The sequence below is a fragment of the Triturus cristatus genome, chromosome 7 (assembly GCF_964204655.1).
Source record: "Triturus cristatus chromosome 7, aTriCri1.1, whole genome shotgun sequence".
Classification (NCBI taxonomy): Eukaryota; Metazoa; Chordata; class Amphibia; order Caudata; family Salamandridae; genus Triturus; species Triturus cristatus.
In genome coordinates, this window is record NC_140590.1 from 481122918 (window position 1) to 481140747 (window position 17830).

At 43.5% G+C, this 17830-nt stretch overlaps 1 protein-coding gene across 1 annotated transcript in view; it reads right to left on the reverse strand.

Moving 5' to 3' along the window:
- The window catches only part of LOC146809950 (F-box and WD repeat domain containing protein 10B-like), a 203845-nt gene that overhangs the window by 65511 nt on the left and 120504 nt on the right, over window positions 1-17830 (reverse strand). The window contains exon 8 of the mRNA XM_085616809.1: window positions 15713-15834. Within this exon, the coding sequence (XP_085472935.1) occupies window positions 15713-15834 (122 nt within the window). The remainder of the gene's footprint in view (window positions 1-15712; window positions 15835-17830) is intronic.

Consider the following 17830-nt stretch of genomic DNA (forward strand, 5'->3'; position numbering starts at 1 on the left):
CGCACACCTCACTGCTTGTACAGGACCGCTGGAGCAGTTCCTCTCTGGATTCTACTTGTCTGCTTGGCATTCCGCCGAGCACACCAGTCTGCTTGTCAAGGACCACTGGAGCGGTTCCTCACTGGATATTGTTTGTGCACTCGGCATTCCGCTGCGCACACCTCTATGCTTGGAGAGGACCGCTGGAGCGGTGCCTCCTGAAACTTTGTATATGAGTGCGGCATTCCACCGTGCACATCCCTCTGCTTGAGGAGGACCGTTGGAGCAGTGCCTTCTGAAATTTTCATTTGAGTGCGGCCTTCAGCCGCACACTTCCCTTCATCATTGGAGCTGTGGGTGCAGCTCCTCCTTTAAAGTACAAACGTGCTCGACTTATTACAGCGCACGCTACCTTTACTTTTCCTTCAAGAACTGAGGGTGCAGTTCCTCATCGTCCAACACTTGTGCTCAGCTCAGCGGTTTGCGCACACGCAATGCATGTCTCTCCTTGGATCTTTAGAAAACAGGTTAGAGTGCATGACTATGGGATAATCCTTATCCTTTCTACTCACCTTGTTTCTTCCCTATCGATTGGAGTCCTCTTCAAATCGCATGTCCTTTTTTTTATTACAGCATATTTTGGGTCAGTGCGCTGTCCTAATGGACTTACAGGCTTATTGTCTTGTTTGGGGGTGTTTTTTGTTCTCTTGCGGGACGAGCTAATTGGGGACCAACATTAGGTTCTTTCTGGACTCCCTCGGAGCTTATTCCTTCTTTCCTTACTGCCATAACTGGATACTTATCCCCTATGACTGGTAATAGGGATATTTGCCTGTGTTCATCAATTACCTTCCCTGGATGCATTCTTGGTGGTTGAGTGTGAATGTGGTGAGTAGTACTATATAAACAAAGGAAAAAGGGGATGGAGTGTTAGGGTTATTAGAGAGTGAAACAGATTTCCCCTATGTTGTATGGTTTCCTGCCACTTACCCGTTTCATGTGTGGTTGTGTTTTCCAGAGTGTGGCGGTACCCGAAGTTCAAACAAAGAGAGACCTACCCCATTCCGTGTCCTAGTTCTCTTAAAGGGAGTCATGTGGCCCTGCTGTGCTGAAGTCTTCTCCCCAGCTGATTGTTTCCTTTTTATTTTTCCTTCCTTTCCCCTTGGGACAAATCACCAATGCTGCTTGATCAGCGTGGAGGGTTGGTCTAGAGATGAGATGGGGCACTATCTCCGTTACCACGGCTCCTGGTTTTCAGGTGAGTGGGATCGCGACACCAACCTTCCTTAAATAAGCATGTCTATTAATTAGGAAGGAATATTTTTTTTAGTCCTGTCTGAAGGGTATGATATACGCATGAATCTTGTAACAAAAACTAGGTATAAACATTTAGAATTATTAATGAGTAACAAGGAATAATAGAGATGATTTTCCCCGAGGGGTTCTAAGTAAAATCAAATAGACAAAATGAGTGAAGCAAAACAATGTCACTCAGAATCCCAAGGTGTGAACTAGTCCTGTTCACTTCTCTAATTGTGTTATGTGTACTCCCCAAATCATTTGCCTTTCTTAGGCTGGGCAAGAGGCATAACATGGCCTCTCCTACCTGTCCCGAATCCCTAAACCTAGCTTAGCATATTAAGGGCTCCACACATTGTGCAGGCCATACGTTGGATTTGCTTTTCACTAACTCACCCCTTTTGGTTAATGAGGACTCCCTCATCTGGACAGATCACTATATGTTTCACACATCCCTTACTGAGACACTAAAGCAGATGGCAACTAAAGGGAATCTGTCCTATAGAATCTACACAAATGTCACAGCTGAAAAATGTGCTAGTTTAGTTTCCTGGGGAGCGACGACCCAGAAGTTTGATATTAAGATGGCATTGGCTAACTACCATCTCTCTCTGTCAACCACCTTCAATAAAATTGCTCCCGTAAATACTTCCAACTTCACTTCAGGCAGGCCCTATGTCTCTTGGTTTACTAATGATTTACTCCTGCAGAAGGCAGAGTGTAGGGAACTGGAGAAACGTTGGTGCAGATCCAAAGCCTTGAAGGATAGAGCAGTTTATAAGTCAGCTCTAACTGATTACCGCTCCCTTATTAGAAAAACCAGATGTAGCTCCATTTGTAACCAAATAACAAAAGCTGTTAATTCGTATACCCATGCATGTAGTTCTGTCATACCTGCTTCACAACAACTCTGTAACTCGCTTGCAGTTTTCTTTTAGGAAAAAGTGGAAGCAATTTACAGAAAAGTCCCAGCTAAAGAGGAGCAGTTCCATTATATTACTCCATTGCCACCTTATAATAATGATCTCCCGTGTTTGGACAGATTCGCTCCTATGACTGAAGAGCATGTTCTATTCGCTTTGAGGACTACCAAATCTGGCTCGTCTATAGATGTTTGCCTCCCCAGAATGGTTGCCACTTTGCCAGCTGAACTTTCTCCGGCAGTTCAGTCTCTATTCAACCAGTCCCTTGAATACCACTGGCATGGAATACAGCTCAGTTTGTCCCTCTACAGAACAAACCTAACATCGATCTCACTAGTCTGAGCAACCACCACCCGATCTCCTTAATTCCTCTATTAGGAAAAATCCTTGAGTGCCATGTGAAAAAACAGCTAATAACATTTCTGGATGATCATTCGATCTTGGATTTCACCCATTCGGGATTGCAAGCAGCACATAGTACCGAAATTGCTCTATTAGCACTAACCAATTCTATCTTATCTTTCTTTGGATGGTGGTGCCTCTGTGATGCTGGCACTATTTGACCTCTCAGTGGCTTTCAACACTGTTTCTCATTCAGTTCTGATTAGCAGACTGCATTAGATAGGTGTTTGAGAAATTGCCCTGCAGTGCTTAGCTGACTTTCTAAAGGATCAGACCCCAAATACTACACTGGGTTGGTTTAAATATCAGCAGGTTCCTCTCACCAAGGGACTGTCTCAAGGCTCATCTCTGAGCCCAACGTAATTTAATATTTATGTTGCTCCCCTGGCACAGTTGGTGAGATCCCATGGCTTTGAAGTAATCTCGTATGCCACTGATACCCAGCTGATCATCACTATAGGACAGGAAATTCAGGACTCAAGACTTTGCTTCCAAAACTGTATGAAAGATATTGCTGCCTGGATGGCTGGAAACTGTCTTCAGCTGAATAGTGAGAAGACCGAGATCTTGCTATTTGGCAAGGCACAACAGCTCTGGTCACCGGACTGGTGACTGGCGGAGCTTGGCATGCCCTCAACCCCCAGCCATTCAGTGAACAAGTTAGGGATTAAAATCAACCAGGAACTGACAATGAAAAATAGTGTTGCTGTGGTAAGAAGGACTTGTTTGCCACCATGAGCACCCTGAAGAAGGTTTTACTTTGGCTCCCTTCCACAGCCAGGAAACACTGATCCAGGTGCACGTTATCAGTCGCCTGGATTACAGCAATGCCCTGTTGATGGCAGTCAAAGATACTCTTCTTACAAGACTTCAGGTCTTACAAAATACAGCAGCCTGACTGCTCTGTAACGTCCCAGCGGGTTCTCCCTCGGCTCCTAATATAAGGTCCTTGCACTGGTTGCCGGTTGGGAAACACATCTATTTTAAGACTTGCAGTCTTGCCCACAACGCCCTTTTAGGAAAATCCCCTTCATACTTGAAAAATAAACTACAACATTACTGCCCGACACGCACACAGAGATCCAGTGACAAAGTGCTACTCTCGATCCCTCCATCAACTTCCTGTCCACTTGAGCGGCTGTGCAGATTTCGGTTGATTTAAGAAGCTGTTGGAAACCTATTCTAGATCTATGACGATGGTTCCTGAATAGGTTAGTGCTGAGATAAACCCTCAGGTGTGATTTGCTGCGTTCTACAAATGTATATCATCTCATATCTCACAAAGCATTGTCAAAGCAGCTTGGGATTCCTTTATGGCAAAGCAACAGTCAGAAACAAGGTTTGTTACCTCCTGTTGTTGCATCACAGCAGTGAACAATCAGATGTAGAATGTGGTTTTCACTAATGAGGCTGTAAATGAGAGCCATACAAGACATACAGAGTGTTAACTGTGAATAATGGGAACCCTTTTCACTGGGTGGTTCTGAGTGATCAAATTCAGAAGATCAAATGCATCTTCTGGATTCTTCACCTGATTTCTTGCTTGGCTATTTTCTTCTTCCTGATGTCAGGAGAAGTTAAGTGCATTGTTGATTTCTCCATTTCTAATCTTCATCTTCAATAAAGAGATATAAGATTATCGAGGAGACTTTTTCTCTTTTATGTGGTTCTGTGCAAAGTGGCACAATGGATAAGAGAAGGAGTAGCCTTTTCCCTTGGCAATTGAGAAGACAACTCATATGCGACTCGTAGGCATCTTCCACAGAGAGGCCAGAGGATGGCACTCCTACATTACTATCGACTACTGGGATACATCAGGTGGGCTTGATTCTATGTGCTGCCGTGCAGAGGGGATCTATGGTGGCTGCAGCACTAGACCTGTGTTGACTATCACTGATTAGCATATGACAGGCAATGATGGGTTGACTTGTGTTGTACGATCTGTTCCTGTACAGATGACGCTTGTTTGTTTACTATTTGGAAAATCCAATAAACAAATACTGAAAAAAAGAGAAGGATACTCAACAGACCTTCTCAGAACACCAGAATCCAGTCCTTGACAAGAATGCAGGAAGACAGTATGGGGCACCAAGGTTCTATAATTTTTATTTTGTTGATGGGTTCATATCATTAGCTGAACTTCCACATTCTGAATAATGCATAAGTGTCCTATTAGGTAAACTTGGAGGTTCAGTATTGGGAATTCCTGTAGTTGATCTATGAAGGAACAATGACTGGACTCTGGGAGAAATGAAAGAATTGATTCAAGATTTTAAGCTGGTAAAAAAGTAACAGTGGGCTGGTAGAAAATTAGGGAAATGTTGAAAGAATCCGGATTTTCTGACAGATGAGAGTGGATAGTAGCAGTTCACCATGGCACTAGTCCAAACATGGTGACGTTTATTTTTACTTGAGACCATCTTTAACTTTGCTAATGGTTGTCAAGTAGGCAGAGGCAGATGAAAATTATGTCCTAATCCAAAATGGTTAGGCTCTGTGCATCATCGCCATATGTGTAAAAGACAAAGCCACTGATGAAAGAATAACCATATGGCACAAGCATGCATGTTAAATCGCAAAAATGCCTGGGGTGACTCCACATTAAATCATGTGTTGACCCCTTGTTCCATTCCTTAGCCCCTCAAGAGCCTCTCATTTGATGCTGCAGATGGTTCTAGAGGTGGCACTGGGAAGGGTAACCAGGCTCTTAAACTCTGGGCCTGATTTAGACTTCAGAGTATGGATTGTACTCCATCAGGGCGAAAGAGTAAAATACTTTATTATCCTGACGGAGTACCCACCCTCCGAAATTATAGTTGTCTGCCAGCCCAGCGGACAGTTCTAGCCATTTACAGGAACTGCTGTAAAGACGTTTCCTTTCAATTAGTTAAAAAGATTGATGGACTGCTGTTAATAGATTCTTGTTTCTACAAAAACAAAATCCAAAAGTGGGATTATGTTTTGGTAAAAAATAAAAAGTAATGACCCCAACATAAGGGGACATTTCTCCCATGGTCATTTAAATGTTGTGCTTAATCCATGCTAGTACGTTGTTCATGGTGATAAGGGGGTGTAGAAACTGGCCTTTACATCACTCTAAATTGATGCGGCCAAATGGCCAAACCTCCAATGGTCCTTACTATATCAGGCTATCAGAGGAGTCTGTCAGTGACAAATATGGAATAGGCTAGAGGGGCATGGCTTGCCAGCACCCAAGATGGCCGCCCTTATGTAGAGCTCCGACTATCGCCGTAGCTTGAACACCCCTTATTCATTACAGGTATCCGTTTGCTGGCCCTAATAGGGAAGGCTGAGACCCCAGGCTGATCGGTCTCACCCGCCGTTTGCGCAAAAAGGATTGGTGGCCGGGACCTGGAGAACTTGGCCGTTAAGCAAAAAGAATACCGGGCTTTTGCAGGTGATTCTGCTAGGACTCACTATAGGGCCACTCAGCACAGGATCTATGATATTGGCGATAAAGCTAGTAAGTTGCTGGCCTCGCTTGATAGGAGAGATCTGGCGAGTAGATGGGTTGCGGAAATTGTGGATGATGATGCCGTCCGTCATCATGATAGAGTTGGTATCGCAGACACATTTGCCACTTATTTTGGCAACGTTTATTCTCCTGTGTCCTCCTCCACGCAGGAATGATGGCGGCATTGCTTTACCGTCCTTCAGAGAATACTACTGGGCCTCACAACTTATTGTCCTGAATCACTGGATGCACCGGCCAATTGATGACCCTGCATATCGGATGGATAGGCATAATATGCTACCTGGTACTTATTTAAGGGCTCTGTATGGAGGGTTGAAACTAGAGCCCAAATTCACCCGAACCTCCACGACAGTCTCCGTCTGGCACCTCGCGAATTCAACGTTGGGCTGGAAGAGTAAAATTACGCAGGCGACTCCATTACTTGACTCCTGTTACCTGAGTGTGCACAGGCAGCAACCTGGGTTTGATAAATGGGATTTGATTGGCTTGTCAAGGGTGGGCGACTTGTGGGTTAAGGACAGTATGGTGTCTTTCCGTGATTTGCAGCGGCAATATCAATTACATGATGGTGTTGCAGGGATTCTGCTTATACACAGAACTATGCGTAGAACCCCAGGACCTCAGTGAATTGTGGTGTACCAGAAACTCACCTCAGAACACAGAACCCAGTATCCGGCTAGCATAAGTGTCCCATTCGTTATCCGAGATTTAGCTCGGCGGTCCCAATGAAAAGACAACCCAGAACAAGCGACTCAGTATACTCTCAGTAATGGTGGGAATCGGAAATACCTGTTCGTATATTATTCTCACATCAGTCCACAACAATAATCAACAGAGACACGGTGTAAATAAAAAGAGTTTATTTTTATAGACCACGTGTCCTAAGATGCAGTACTTTGGCTAATACAAGCAGACAAATGATTAAAATCAAAACCATCAACATCGTTACAATACCATAGAATATAAAAGGGGTGATCATGTTATAATGACGGTGGATACTACCACCTTCCCTTTACTAAGAAGCTAATATTATTATTAGACTAGTAGAAGGTCTCTTAGGCTTGAATAGGGGACCCCATACCTCAAAGATCAGCTTAGTGAAATCACATCACAGGAGCATCAGGAGTCTTCTCGCAGGAAGGCTCGTCTTCGGTCTGAATAATAAACATGATGTCTGTGATATTAAAAGCACCAACTTTCAGGTATTTGCAGCTGCTCGTGTGTTATGGCTAAATAGTGGGTCGATCAACCTAGAGTGGAAAACATGCATTGTCTAACAACTCAGACTGTTTGTCACATCGTGTGCAGACCAAGGTCGCTGCGCAGAGCTCGGGATGGTAACAACAGATTGCTCTCGTGTGAGGCAAAACTCGAGTCAGCAGTTTGTTAAAGCAATAACATGTGAACGCAGTGTCGTGCGCCAAAGCAGCAAGATGGCTTTCTAACCTCTAACGTGGTTATGCTAACTTAACAATGTATGTACGTATGAAGGGAGTCCTTACTACATGCCCCCTTGATCGAAGCACTACTTAGTATGCAAGAAAAGAGAGAACGCAGAGTTCAAGTGCGACAGAGCAGAACAAGGCGTATTCAATTTAAAAAACAATGGTCAGTTCAGGCAAAGTCCGAGTAGGAAAAAACCAAAAGTGGAAAGAAAAAACAAAAAACCTCAAACGTGCAGTGGGGGGTGAAAAAATGAAAAAACGCCTCACCGGGCAGAAGTGCAGACGCACAGGGACTGTTCAAGACACGTGAGGAAAACACAGTAGACGATAGTTCACGCAATCCATGAAAGTATATGCAGCATATGTGGCCACTGCTTCCAGCAGAAAATCATTGGCACGGCCACTGAAGGTTTCAGCCATCCAATTAATCAAAGAAAAGGAACATACATGTTCTTCCATTAGCGGAGCCTCTAGCACCATCAGAGGGCAACCAGCGTGTACTTCCAAATAACTCATATCCAAGAAGTCATATGCCGCTCTCGCGATGTCCCAATTACCCAGGATACCATGCGCCGCACCGCAGGCCATAATCCGAACACCAGAACAGGCGAACTCGTGAGACACTAAGGGCCTCATGAGTCGATCATAATCCGGGTCCGGAGACACCATGTTGGTTAAGCACAAATCCATAGGCCATTCAAAGGGACAATCTAGGCAGTGGAAGACAGGTTGCACGCAGGTGAAGTAGGAATACCGGAAGGATAATCCATATGCCAGGCTCAAAGTCGCCAATGGCAGGACACCATAGTATTCAAGCATCCTGTCACGAAGAAACTGCAGACGGGACAGGCTGTCGTGTGGCACAGAAAGAGCAGCCATTCCGTAGGATGAAAAGTAAAAGTAGCACACCTGCCACCAGCGCCAGAATTAAAGGGACACCTCCAAAGACGCTCGAGAAAATAGAATGAAAAAATGCCGGAATCACACCAAAAATAGTTTGGAAAGAGGTCACGAGGCCCGAGCCCACAAGTTTAAAAAAATGAGCCAGGCCAGTCGTGGACGAGGCATTGAAAATTGTTTGGATCAAAGCTCCAAAATGCAGGGGGAGGTCAGTATTCAAAAGCGCCTGTACCTCAGTGCGCGTATTTGCTACGTGAAGGACAAATGTTTCCCGGGAGGAAGTCAATGGCACCTCCTTTTGGGACAATAGCGCTCCTATTCTGCTCATCTTGTTGAACTCTGCTTTCAAGATTGGAATCGAAGGCCAGATGGAAGCATCCAGCCTCCCATGCGGGGGAGGAAACAGAACGTTATTGCAGCAGACAACCCTCTGCGATACAGTCACTATATATGGGATTCCCACCAACATCCCGCAGCAAGCTTCATTATTTAAAATCAAATAACTACCGTTTGCAAGCAGCGTGAAAGATGGCGTAATCACTGGTACCGGGATACCTTTGAGGACGCAGGCCAAATTTGGGGCGTGTACATTACAAGCACCGTGCAACTGAATGTGCCTACATACAACAGAATGATCAGGTGTCGTTGTACATTCCTCACCCTTCAGATAAACCTCAGTACCGTCCCTTGTACATCTATACGTAAAGGGGAGGGACCAGACTTCATGTATGAAAGCGGTACCCAGCTGTTCATATCTACCCAGAGCATAGTGTTTCATACAAGAGGTAAACTTAAAAAGTGCGAACGGGAGAGTTATCAATCCGTGTAATAGCCACACTGCTGAATCTACTTCCGCTACAGAGAAAGGTAACGGCTCCAATTTTTCAATATGTAACAAGGAATATGAAGCATCTTTCATGGGCATGAACTGCTGTTTGTCAGTAATGTTAAAGGGAAGAAATAACGATGTTTTATTCAGATAGTCCCAAGGGACCTTCCCTGCCTTCAATGTTTGTAATGTCCATGCAAACTGCATAACAGAACGCAACTGGTTTTGACCATGATACAATACAGACAAATCATCATGCACAATATCAACAATTGAAGAAACAATATTATCTAATGTATAAATTCGAGAAGAAAGAGTGCTAATGCTGTTATCAATAACTGCTAATACTTTTTCCATATTAGCCTGATCAATAGCTCTCAATCGTGAAGCTGCCTCAATTTGCGACAGTTTCCATACTTCGTTGTAAATAGCATACGCCCATCTTTTGGATCTGCCACCCACAGGACCTTTAACAAAATCATTCAAATCTATTTTGTCATGTAATTTTGATAAATGAACTTTGACAGATGCCAAGGTGGAATGTCGCAGCCAGGACTGACATAAGTTCCCTACAGAGTATGTAGTTACTACTGTATGTGACGACTCAAACCGTGGGTCTACGCGTTCCTGAGTATACCCCGCGTTCAGTCCTAGAAAACGACGTTGACAGGTATCAGAACTGCTTTGCCAAATTAACCATCCCTCATTACTAAATTTCGAAATATTGAAAGATGAATTAGAAACTAATGACTGCAAAGCAGGAAGGGACAGATCTGTGTGGTTATCCCAATTTGGGTAAGCGCCCAGATCCGGCACAGAAGGCGAATTTAGTTTTTTAGAAGTGGCCAATCCAAAACAGGTGGTTTGGAAGATGGTTGAATTTAAAAACAACATATGATTTGGTACTAGACAGGCACGGTGTAAAGCTTCAGTTCCCTGAACCTGCCACGGTTTGGAACCCCAAACCGACTTAAGATCAATAGTAGCCTTCCATAGATCATAACCTTTGATTGACAACTCATCCATAAAGGACTTAGAATAAAGCAATTTGGTGTGTGTCAGTCTAACCTTGGAGGCAGACTCAGGCTTAACTTTAAAATAAAAGGATGACGGGGCTGAAACACTGAAATCAGTAAAATACGTAAACTTATCCACTAATGTATGTGAACTGCCAAACGAGGGGGTGGGACAGTGTTCCCATTGGGTAAAATTTACAACATTTCTAAATGTATTCGCTTTATGCAGGAAGTGATTGGCATAATGTTGAAAACAATACTGTTCTGCATAATTAGCCGCATTTTCATACAAATCCTCAGCATCAAAAGCGGCATAATATTTCAAATCTGAAAACAGTGCCTCAATGGCGTGTACATCCCAATCATCAGAACGTATGTTCTGTTTAACTACATCACCCATAGAAACACGAAATACATTAGGTACATTAATGACCTCTGTAGGCCCATGAATTTGAAATTTAACAGCATCCCATGCGATTCCATCCATGACGGGCCAGGCAGTAATATTCACAAAAGTCTGGTCCCTTTTCATGATGTGGGACGAGGAGTGGGGGGCCAAAGTTCCATCGATAAGTCTAATTGTCGATCTCTCTTTGAGATAGTGGCCATCCACCAAACGGAAAAAAACTATAACAAATCCAATGGACATAAACAAAAAAATACTGAAAAGCAGCAACCAGATGTATGTCCAAGGGGCTATCAAAAAATGTCTCTTAAACCAGCTTACAAAAACAGCAATGTTCGATGGGGGAGTTGAGGGCAAAGAGTTAGTGTCAAAGGAGAAACGGGACTGGCCAAGTGCTGTAGATTGTAAAACAGGCGAGGGTCCACGTGTAGGATAAGCATACTCAGTATCTTCAGGCAAACCACCAGCCGGTGGTATCAACAAGGGATCAGTAACTGATTGCATCTCGATGGCAACATCAGACAAGGTGTTAGAAGCAGGAACCAACATTGAATTTCTTTGCATCGTCTGGCATGAAACTGCCGGAGTCATACTAAGAAGTATCGGCCACTCGCTGAAGTTTGACATTGTCAATAGAGATGTACCTGTTTTCTTTGCGACCAGGAAGTGGAGGTAAAATGACTGTTCTTGTACCCTGCACTCCAAGCACTGGAACTGGTGCACGATAAGAGGGGCCGAACTCCTTCTTGTTCTCCACCTTCTCACGGACCAGGTCTCCAACTCGGGGTAGCCAGCCGACTACCGGAATCTGAACCTCAGCTTCAGATGTGGAGGGCAAGTGTTCTTTCGAAAGAGTGTCTCTGGCTTCTTGTAGAATCTGCAAAACAGCACAGTGATCATCTACGTCAAAGGGTGCGGTCGACGCCGCAATGTCTAGACCATCAAGGTCTGGAACAAACATTCTGATTCCGAAGAGCATCATGTACGTGGTCCGCCCACCCAGAGACCTTCTAGGGAGATTATTAAGTGCACGTTGGACGTTATACAAATGGGCTAGCCAGTTCCGGCCTGTGCCTAAAACACGTGCTGTCAATGATTGCTTTAAGTCACGGTTCATTCGCTCCACCACACTATTACCCTCAGGTCGGTAGGGGGACGAAAATTTGACTAGGACCCCCAAATTTCTCATAGCCTCCTTGTAAGCCTTTGAGGCGAACGCAGGGCCCTGATCAGAATGGAAGGTACCACACGCAAAAGTTCCCACAAAGACACGCAAATCCCTGATGACAGTCCGCGAGTCAGCACTCCTTTGTGGCCATACCCAAAGAAAACGTGTGCACGAATCCACCGCAACCAAGATATACTTGTACGTAGTATCACAAGAAAAAGGACCGCAGTGATCTAAATAAACACAACCAAATGGCTTATTAGAGATGTACAGCTGTGTCTGTGGTGGGCGCGCAACAGTAGAAGGTTTAATCTGTTGGCAAATGTCACAATCAAGAACATATGCGCGCGCTTGTTTATATAAACCAAACCACCAGTAACGTTGTTGTAGCAGAGATATTGTAGCTGACACACCGGCGTGGGCTGACGCCAACCCCTCGTGCGCAGCTAGGATCAGTGCAGGTCTGCAGTCCGCGTTGGGAATAATTCTGTCACCAACGTCGTTAATCCTCACTAAAGGGACGTTATCAGGACTTAAATGATAAATATAACGAGAGGGAAAACCCTTCGGGTAATCACTTCCCTTCTCTGTAGCAGCAATAGCTGCCAAGATGTCATCATCAATCTTACTTTTGGATCTTGTAACTGCTGCCACTAAGTATGTAGCCACTGCTGTTTTCGCTGCCTCGTCAGCTAAGCTGTTGCCGACAGCATGGACACCAAGTCGTTGGTGACCAAGAGTGTGAATAACATTCACGAGAGGGAGACGTTCTTTAAAGTCTGCCACTCGAACCCAAAGCGTTTTATGCTTAATTGTGCTACCTCTCGTGTCTCGATAATCATTCTGAGACCAGAAGTGTAAATTGTCATTGTAGGACTGGACACAGTAGAAGGAGTCACTCACTATAAGAGTAGTGACTCGGGGATCAGCAAACTCCAGTGCAAGCACCAGAGCCCAAAGCTCCGCTAATTGCGCGGTACAATCACCAAATGACTGCGTATGCACTGCATCAGATTGGAATTCACCATTTACGAATGTACCTACGACAATTGCGCAAGCCGCTGAATAAGCGTGCTTTGATCCAATTGCGGGCTGCGCAGACCCGTCAGTGTATATGACACAATGGTATTCTTCGAGCGGGCGCAAAGACAGAGGTGCCGGATGAACGAATTCATACTGCAAGTACTCTTGAGTCTGTAATGAGGCATCAAAGATGTAAGTGACATCTGGCGACGTCAGTGTTGTGGCCCATTGTATCCACCGTGGATGCAAAGCTTTAGAATTTGGTACACTTGCCTTAGTCACTGCCTCTAAGGCAGGATATGGTGTTACAACCAGAATCTGTTTCCCATGCGACAGTGCGCGTTCCTTGAGGATCGCCATCTGCACAGCAGTCAGAACTTTTTCGACCGTGGAAAAACGTAATTCAGCAGAGGTGTACAAGTGGGATTTGTACGCAATGGGGACTGTATCGCCCTCATTAAACGTCAAATACGTGAACCCCACGGCGCCTGGTACTATTCTTATTACCAGGTTAGTGCGGTTATCACGTGTCAGCAAGTATTGTGATTCTACGCATATTCCTGTGTATAAGCAGAATCCCTGCAACATGGCCCCACGTTGGGCGCCATGTTGCAGGGATTCTGCTTATACACAGAACTATGCGTAGAACCCCAGGACTTCAGTGAATTGTGGTGTACCAGAAACTCACCTCAGAACGCAGAACCCAGTATCCGGCTAGCATAAGTGTCCCATTCGTTATCCGAGATTTAGCTCGGCGGTCCCAATGAAAAGACAACCCAGAACAAGCGTCTCAGTATACTCTCAGTAATGGTGGGAATCGGAAATACCTGTTCGTATATTATTCTCACATCAGTCCACAACAATAATCAACAGAGACACGGTGTAAATAAAAAGAGTTTATTTTTATAGACCACGTGTCCTAAGATGCAGTACTTTGGCTAATACAAGCAGACAAATGATTAAAATCAAAACCATCAACATCGTTACAATACCATAGAATATAAAAGGGGTGATCATGTTATAATGACGGTGGATACTACCACCTTCCCTTTACTAAGAAGCTAATATTATTATTAGACTAGTAGAAGGTCTCTTAGGCTTGAATAGGGGACCCCATACCTCAAAGATCAGCTTAGTGAAATCACATCACAGGAGCATCAGGAGTCTTCTCGCAGGAAGGCTCGTCTTCGGTCTGAATAATAAACATGATGTCTGTGATATTAAAAGCACCCACTTTCAGGTATTTGCAGCTGCTCGTGTGTTATGGCTAAATAGTGGGTCGATCAACCTAGAGTGGAAAACATGCATTGTCTAACAACTCAGACTGTTTGTCACATCGTGTGCAGACCAAGGTCGCTGCGCAGAGCTCGGGATGGTAACAACAGATTGCTCTCGTGTGAGGCAAAACTCGAGTCAGCAGTTTGTTTAAGCAATAACATGTGAACGCAGTGTCGTGCGCCAAAGCAGCAAGATGGCTTTCTAACCTCTAACGTGGTTATGCTAACTTAACAATGTATGTACGTATGAAGGGAGTCCTTACTACAATGGAGAGACTTTTTGCTATCTTCAGGTGCGAAGTGTACTGACCAAGGTGCTTCCTAGAGGTGAGGAACTGCCGGTGTCTTCCCCTTTGGAAGACAGGCTATTGGATGACTATCTCCCTAAGAAAGCCATATCTCTCACTTGAAATGGAGGGAGGTCCTGGCGTCGCCCCGTGAGGTTGCAATTCGCTCCCGGTTTAAATTGATCCAACTTAAGCTATTGCATAGGGCCTATTAGACGAGCTCCATATTGCTTAAAATGGGTCTTCTGGACTCTCCGTTATGTCCCCGTGGCTGTGGTATTTGCATCAAAGGGGGGACTGTCTGATTCTTCAAGGCTATTGGGGGGGGGAGTCATCTTTTAGACTTGCTGTAAAGAAGTGGAGGCCACCCCGAAGTTGTGTCTCTTGAACATTTGGGACGCCACTGATTTGTCTAGACCAGAGCGGCTGTGGGTCACTTTGGGATGCATGGTGGCTAAGCGCAACATCGCTAGAACCTGGAGGGGAGGGGTTGATTTGAAATGTACTGATTGGGAATCCGATATGGACTGGTTGCCCGGGTAAATGGTTGATAATTTGGGCCCCCTGGAACAAGAGCAGAGGTTGGCTGTGCGCTCCTTTTACTATCACCATCGTTTGCTGTCGATGATGAATCATTGTAATTGTGTATCGCTGGATTATCTGCAAATATGAATCCTTCAATTCGGCACCATTCTGATATGCTTTTGGTAATGTCCACAATTATTTTAGTTGACTACTTTTCATTTATTTATATTGTGCATTTTAATTATGTTTTTTTTTGTATTTGGTTGATTTGTGTTATGTCATTGGGTTTGTTTTTTCAATAAAAATAATTTTAAAAACAATATGGAATAGGCTAATTCACTGAGATACTTAAGGTCTGTTTAACTGTAAATCAGATTTGTGGACCTTCAGTTCAGTTATTTATTTACATTTACCCTCTCTGCCAAACTCTAAATCTGCCCTTCTGCTTTCTGTTTCTACCTTCGTGGCTACAGAGACTGGGGTACGAATAACACTGACAATGGTAAAAAACGTCCGGAAGAGCTATTACTACAAGTAAGTCATAATTGACATTCAAGGGCACAAGTCAAGAGTGACAGTGGCAGCCACATATTTCGGAATTTTAAGAAAGGGGCAAAGCATTATTTTGATGGGGAAACCAAACGATTTTTGAAGTAATATGTGAACCTTACTTCTAGATCTACATGCAAACCATTCATTGCAAATTGTTGAGACCTTTCTACTAACACATCACTAACCTTTCACTTGACAGTCCCTTGCTCCGGAAGCTAATCGGTTCTCCTTCAGAGCAAGGCAGGTTACTGTTCCAGTGTGACCTCGAAAAAATCTCAAGCATTCCCCAGTATGATAGTCCCATTTTCTGAAGAAAGAACAAGAACAAACAGAGCAGCATTATCTTAATAACAACTTCATGGTACAAGAAATCAGTGATTGTGTTTCAATACTTGGATGAGTTTATTCTTTGCTAACTTGTTAGTGAAACTCACATGAGATAGAATCTAGGAGCAAGTAACTAAAGATTAAATGAGATGGTCTATTTCTTCACCCTAGATAATAGGGATCGAAAACGTACACAAGTTGAGTTTTTGATCCTCAATGGCAGTGGACTTTTAATAATGTCTACTTCAGATATTCTACTGTCTCGTCCTAGAGAGCAACCGCCAATTGCAAACCCTTTTTAGTAAAACAGCTTCTTATTAGTCCTGGATGGGTAAAGGCCTTTTACTGAAGGTTGTACACGGCAGCCCAATGTTTACGCATAGTTAGTCCAGTGAATAATTGAAGCTTATATGAGTTAGCCCATTATTTACTCCTGGATGGTAATGGTCAGGTAGCAAAGCCTCAAAGTTATTGTCTAGGCTTTATTTTTAGAGGGTAAAGCCCATTGTCTAGGCTTTATTTTGGAAGGGTGAAGGCCACACAGGTGGCTGGTCATAATCCACCCACTTTCCTATATATCACCGAGTAAGGCTCTTCACTAGCTTGTTTTGACAGCTTGTTTTAGGTTGTTTGTTTTAATGCTGCAGAATGGGTTTAACATCCGACAGCCTTGCAGGTTGTGCATTATGGTACAATGTGTCTTAGAGTATTTTAAGTCATTCCCTCCACTCTGTATTTTTCTGGCTGGTGAGTGCACCCTTGGCATCACTAGTCTTTACGTGGGCTTGCCACCACTTTGGGGAGTGATGTATCACATAATGCAGAGCAACTGGGAAGATCTAGTATTTGGAAATAAAATGCAGTAAAACTTCTTAATAATTGTAGTATTTCTGGAAGAAGATCTAGGGTTATTGCGTCACCCCTCAATAGTGTATGTCCAATGATTTGCCTCTCACTGCCTTAGATTTATGTTGAACCAGACAATATGAGGTGGTATCTGAACACAACACTTGCCTACCAGACCAGCAAGATTACATAAATGTCATTCAGTCACATGTCTAAATGTACCAGATTGTAGAGGATTAAAATACAAAACAGGCACCAGCTGCTAATAAAGCTGAACAGGTATTAATTTCTCATTAAATATGTAGTATCACTCTCAACTGTGCTTGGTGAAGGAATATTTATATTGCTATTGAACATGTTAATAGTCTGTACAAATCTCTATTCCCTCAAAAACGTATGTTTCTTCACTTTGATGTCATCCCATGACAGAAAGGAACTGTTCGGTCACCCTGCTGTCCATGCCAATGTCAATCATTACCATACAGACTCTCTGCAATCTCCACCTCTAGTTATACAAGAAAAGTACCTCTGCAAAGGCCCTCTCCTCAAAGGTGACTCAGTCAAGCTTATTATCTGAGGTTTTACAGTAGATTCAGCGTCCTCAATCCAAAACCCATCCAAATATATTCTCATAACACACACCACTCACTTTGTTGTCACCAATCTCCCTTCTTGTCTTCAACCCTTTTGATTAAATCCCTTTCCAGCTTCACCCATGTCTGATTTGCCTCCACCTTATGTCTAATATACCTTTATACAGAGAGAATTCCCTTGATCACACAATTTCTGAGAGCATAAAGTACTATGTCTAAAAGAGGCGTTCTATATAAGGGTTTTTTATTTAAAAAACATGTTTATCATTATCAAACATACACAATCCTAAAACATTTCATAATACATCAAATCAAATATGGTAAAAACTTCATACAGTACAAATCAGTTCAATCTCAATCATATTAAACAATATAACCCAATTATGACCAGCAAAACATGGAGACAGACACAACATGTAGGATCCAATTGCTCTTCTTTACAAGTGCACATCAAAATGAGCTCTAAAATACAGCTTGTTATACATGGATAAATCAGTATATAATTTGATCTGTATTGATTCTTTGATTGTGCTAATC